The sequence below is a fragment of the Equus caballus genome, chromosome 1 (genome assembly GCF_041296265.1).
Source record: "Equus caballus isolate H_3958 breed thoroughbred chromosome 1, TB-T2T, whole genome shotgun sequence".
Classification (NCBI taxonomy): domain Eukaryota; kingdom Metazoa; phylum Chordata; class Mammalia; order Perissodactyla; family Equidae; genus Equus; species Equus caballus.
The window spans coordinates 169,836,650-169,839,876 of record NC_091684.1 but is presented as its reverse complement, the minus strand read 5'-3'; the positions used below and the strand labels follow the sequence as shown (position 1 = coordinate 169,839,876).

The 3,227-nt window shown below is 39.8% G+C and overlaps 1 protein-coding gene across 1 annotated transcript; it reads left to right on the top strand.

Moving 5' to 3' along the window:
- Positions 1 to 1,171: 1,171 nt before the first annotated feature.
- OR4N2D (olfactory receptor family 4 subfamily N member 2D) lies at positions 1,172 to 2,095 on the top strand. Its single transcript, NM_001391614.1, is given in 1 exon segment — positions 1,172 to 2,095. A coding segment is annotated over 1 exon segment (924 nt).
- Positions 2,096 to 3,227: the final 1,132 nt, after the last annotated feature.

Below are 3,227 nucleotides of genomic sequence, written 5' to 3'. Positions count from 1 at the left end.
AGAGTTCACCTTCTAATTCTAAGCTCTGTAAAGGAGTGATTTTAGACTAACTATATTATTTTTAGTTATTCAAGTACACAAAAAGAGCATCTATTGATTAAAGCTGTTAATAATTTCTTTATGTATTTAAACTAAATAGTACATACCTGCATTCTTCTACTACTTGTCAATCAGAACACAAAAGAAAACTCATTCTAAACTTAAGTCATGTAAGTACAGTAGCCTTAGTTTTCTTGTCTTTCAAAGGAACTAATAGGACTATAGGATCTTTATAGTTACTTCCACCTCTTCTATGCTATGCTTTTATGAGTTAATTTTTAAAAATTTTATACTGGCAAATTTTGTACTGCAGCATATTGTTTGTTGAAAGGCTCTCCCTTCGGTGTCATACTGGGATCAGAGAAAGAAGATTGGGAGTATATAATAGGTAATTGAGATTCAGATAGTGAGTGTTAATTAAGTTGCATGAACAAAGTATGGAGTGGCTATGTAAGTGGTACATAAGCAGAGATACAGCTAGGAGACAACCTCTAAGTTAACTGAAAAAGAGTTATTGTTGGGATTCTGGTGATCAGGTTGGAGTCAAGGTAATACAAGGTCACCAGACCAGAGGACAGTGATAAGAGAATTAATAAGAAAATACAGAGAGCAAGGCAGAGTGTTAGCAGGTAGTAACTGGGAATTTCACAGAAACTGAAGAAAGGAAATACTTAGTAAAAATTTGGGGTTGGTGGATGAGGAGAAAAGGGGTGTATATCGAAGAAAAAAGCTAAACCTCAAGCATAGTACAACCACAAAAATGCAAAGATCTTGATAATTGGAGTTGGTTGTATCTCAATCAGGAAACTTCTATGCCTCAAGAAGGTAAGAATCCTAGAGTGTGGGATGTCAGACTCTTAAAGTGGAGAGAAGACCTATAGAAGCACATGGGTGAATGGGTATATGAGTGTGGCTTTGAGAACAGGATGTTTGTTTGTTTGTTATTTGCTTTAAATCTGGAGTAGAGAAAGCTTTGGAGTTTACAGAGGATACTGGAAAGGGTTGGACGTGTTGTTTTTAGCTGAAGTGATGGATATGTCAAATATTTTTAGGTGGAGAAGAACTAGAGTCTTGATGGAAGAAATAGTAATAATGATAAACTCTGTTTCTTGATGCACTACAGACAGAGGAGATGGAGAGTGAGAACAGTACAGTGGTGGCAGAATTCATCCTCCTTGGTCTGACCCAGTCTCGAGATATGCAGCTCCTGGTCTTTGTGCTCGTTTTAATTTTCTACCTCATCATCCTCCCTGGAAATTTCCTCATCATCCTCACCATCAGATTAGACCCTAGCCTCACAGCCCCCCTCTACTTCTTTCTGGGCAACTTGGCCTTCCTGGATGCATCCTACTCCTTCATTGTGGCTCCCAGGATGCTGGTGGACTTCCTCTCTGAGAAGAAGGTAATCTCCTACAGAGGCTGCATCACTCAGCTCTTTTTCTTGCACTTCCTTGGAGGAGGGGAGGGGTTACTCCTTGTTGTGATGGCCTTTGACCGCTACATGGCCATCTGTCGTCCTTTACACTATTCCACTGTCATGAACCCTAGAGCCTGCTATGCCTTGATATTGGCTCAGTGGCTTGGAGGCTTTGTCCACTCCATTATCCAGGTGGCCCTCATCCTCCGCTTGCCCTTCTGTGGCCCAAACCAGCTGGATAATTTCTTCTGTGATGTGCCTCAGGTTATCAAGCTGGCCTGCACGGACACCTTTGTGGTGGAGCTCCTGATGGTCTTCAACAGTGGTCTGATGACCCTCCTGTGCTTCCTAGGGCTTCTGGCCTCCTATGCGGTCATCCTCTGCCGTGTACGTGGGTCCTCCTCTGAGGGGAAGAGCAAGGCCATGTCCACGTGCACCACCCATATTATCGTTATATTTCTCATGTTTGGGCCTGGCGTCTTCATCTATACTCGCCCCTTCAGAGCCTTCCCAGCTGACAAAGTGGTTTCTCTCTTTCACACTGTAATCTTTCCTTTGTTGAATCCTGTGATTTATACCCTTCGCAACCAGGAAATGAAAGCTTCCGTGAGGAGGTTGTTTAACCAGCACATAGCCTAACTGAAAAACAACAGTGTTTTTTCCTTAACTGAAGGGAAAAAACAATAGGAAATCATGACTGGAGAATTTCATCTGAAATTAACTTATTCATTTCCAAATACTGCATTTATTGAGCACCTCTCACTAGTCAGGAGTATGCTAGGCACTGGGAGAAAGAATTATTAATGAGACAGGTATAGTCACTGCTCTCCTGGAGGTACGGTCTAGTGGGAATAGATAGCCATTAAGACAGAAAAGGAACAGCATGATTTCAGGAAGAGATATTGTTCTGAAGAAACTGAAAAGAAAAGTAAAATGATAGGTAGGTAGATGATAGATAGAGAGATAGACAGACAGATAGATAGATGGTTAGAGAGTGTGGGATGGGGGCTAGTCAGTTTACTTTCAGTCTTCAAGCAGAGACTTCATGAGGAGGTGACATTTTGGCTGATATATAGATAAAGTGAAAGAGTCAACCGTGGGGATATCTGGAGGCAGAGCATTCTAGGCAGAGGGCAGAGGTCATGCAAAAATCTGAAGATGGTAATGAGCTTGGCATATTTGACGAACACAACAAATTTCAAATTGATTGAGGTATAATGACTGAATGTGAAAATAATTAGAATTAAAGTTGGAGATACTTGTAGTGCCCAACACACATATGGGTCTATGAAGGGAATATAAAGAGTTTGATTTTTTTGTAATTACAATAAGAAACGATTCTAAGGCTCTAAGCAAGAGAATCATTTTTCTGATGCTGTTTCCTAAATGGCTTAGGGCTGCAAACTCAAGGCTCTGTATCAAAGAGTTGAAAAATATCCTCGAGGGAAATATTATGCTTGTAAGCATATTCTGAAAGAAACTAAACTGCCTATTTTTCTTCTATAATTAGAGGAAGGTAAAGAAAAAATCTGGTCATTTTCATGGGAAAATGTCATGTAAACATTTTACTTTCCTTTTTGCAGAACTTCATGATTACTACTTGCAGATTTTTATGACTCCTAGCTATATGTTAATTTCAACCCCGATTGATTTCACACTGAGTATAGTAATGATATGTCTTTGGTGGATCAGTCAGGAACCTATCACAGAGAGTGGAAATCATTCTAGTTATTTTAAACATAATATGATTTAATATAGAGAATTATATGCT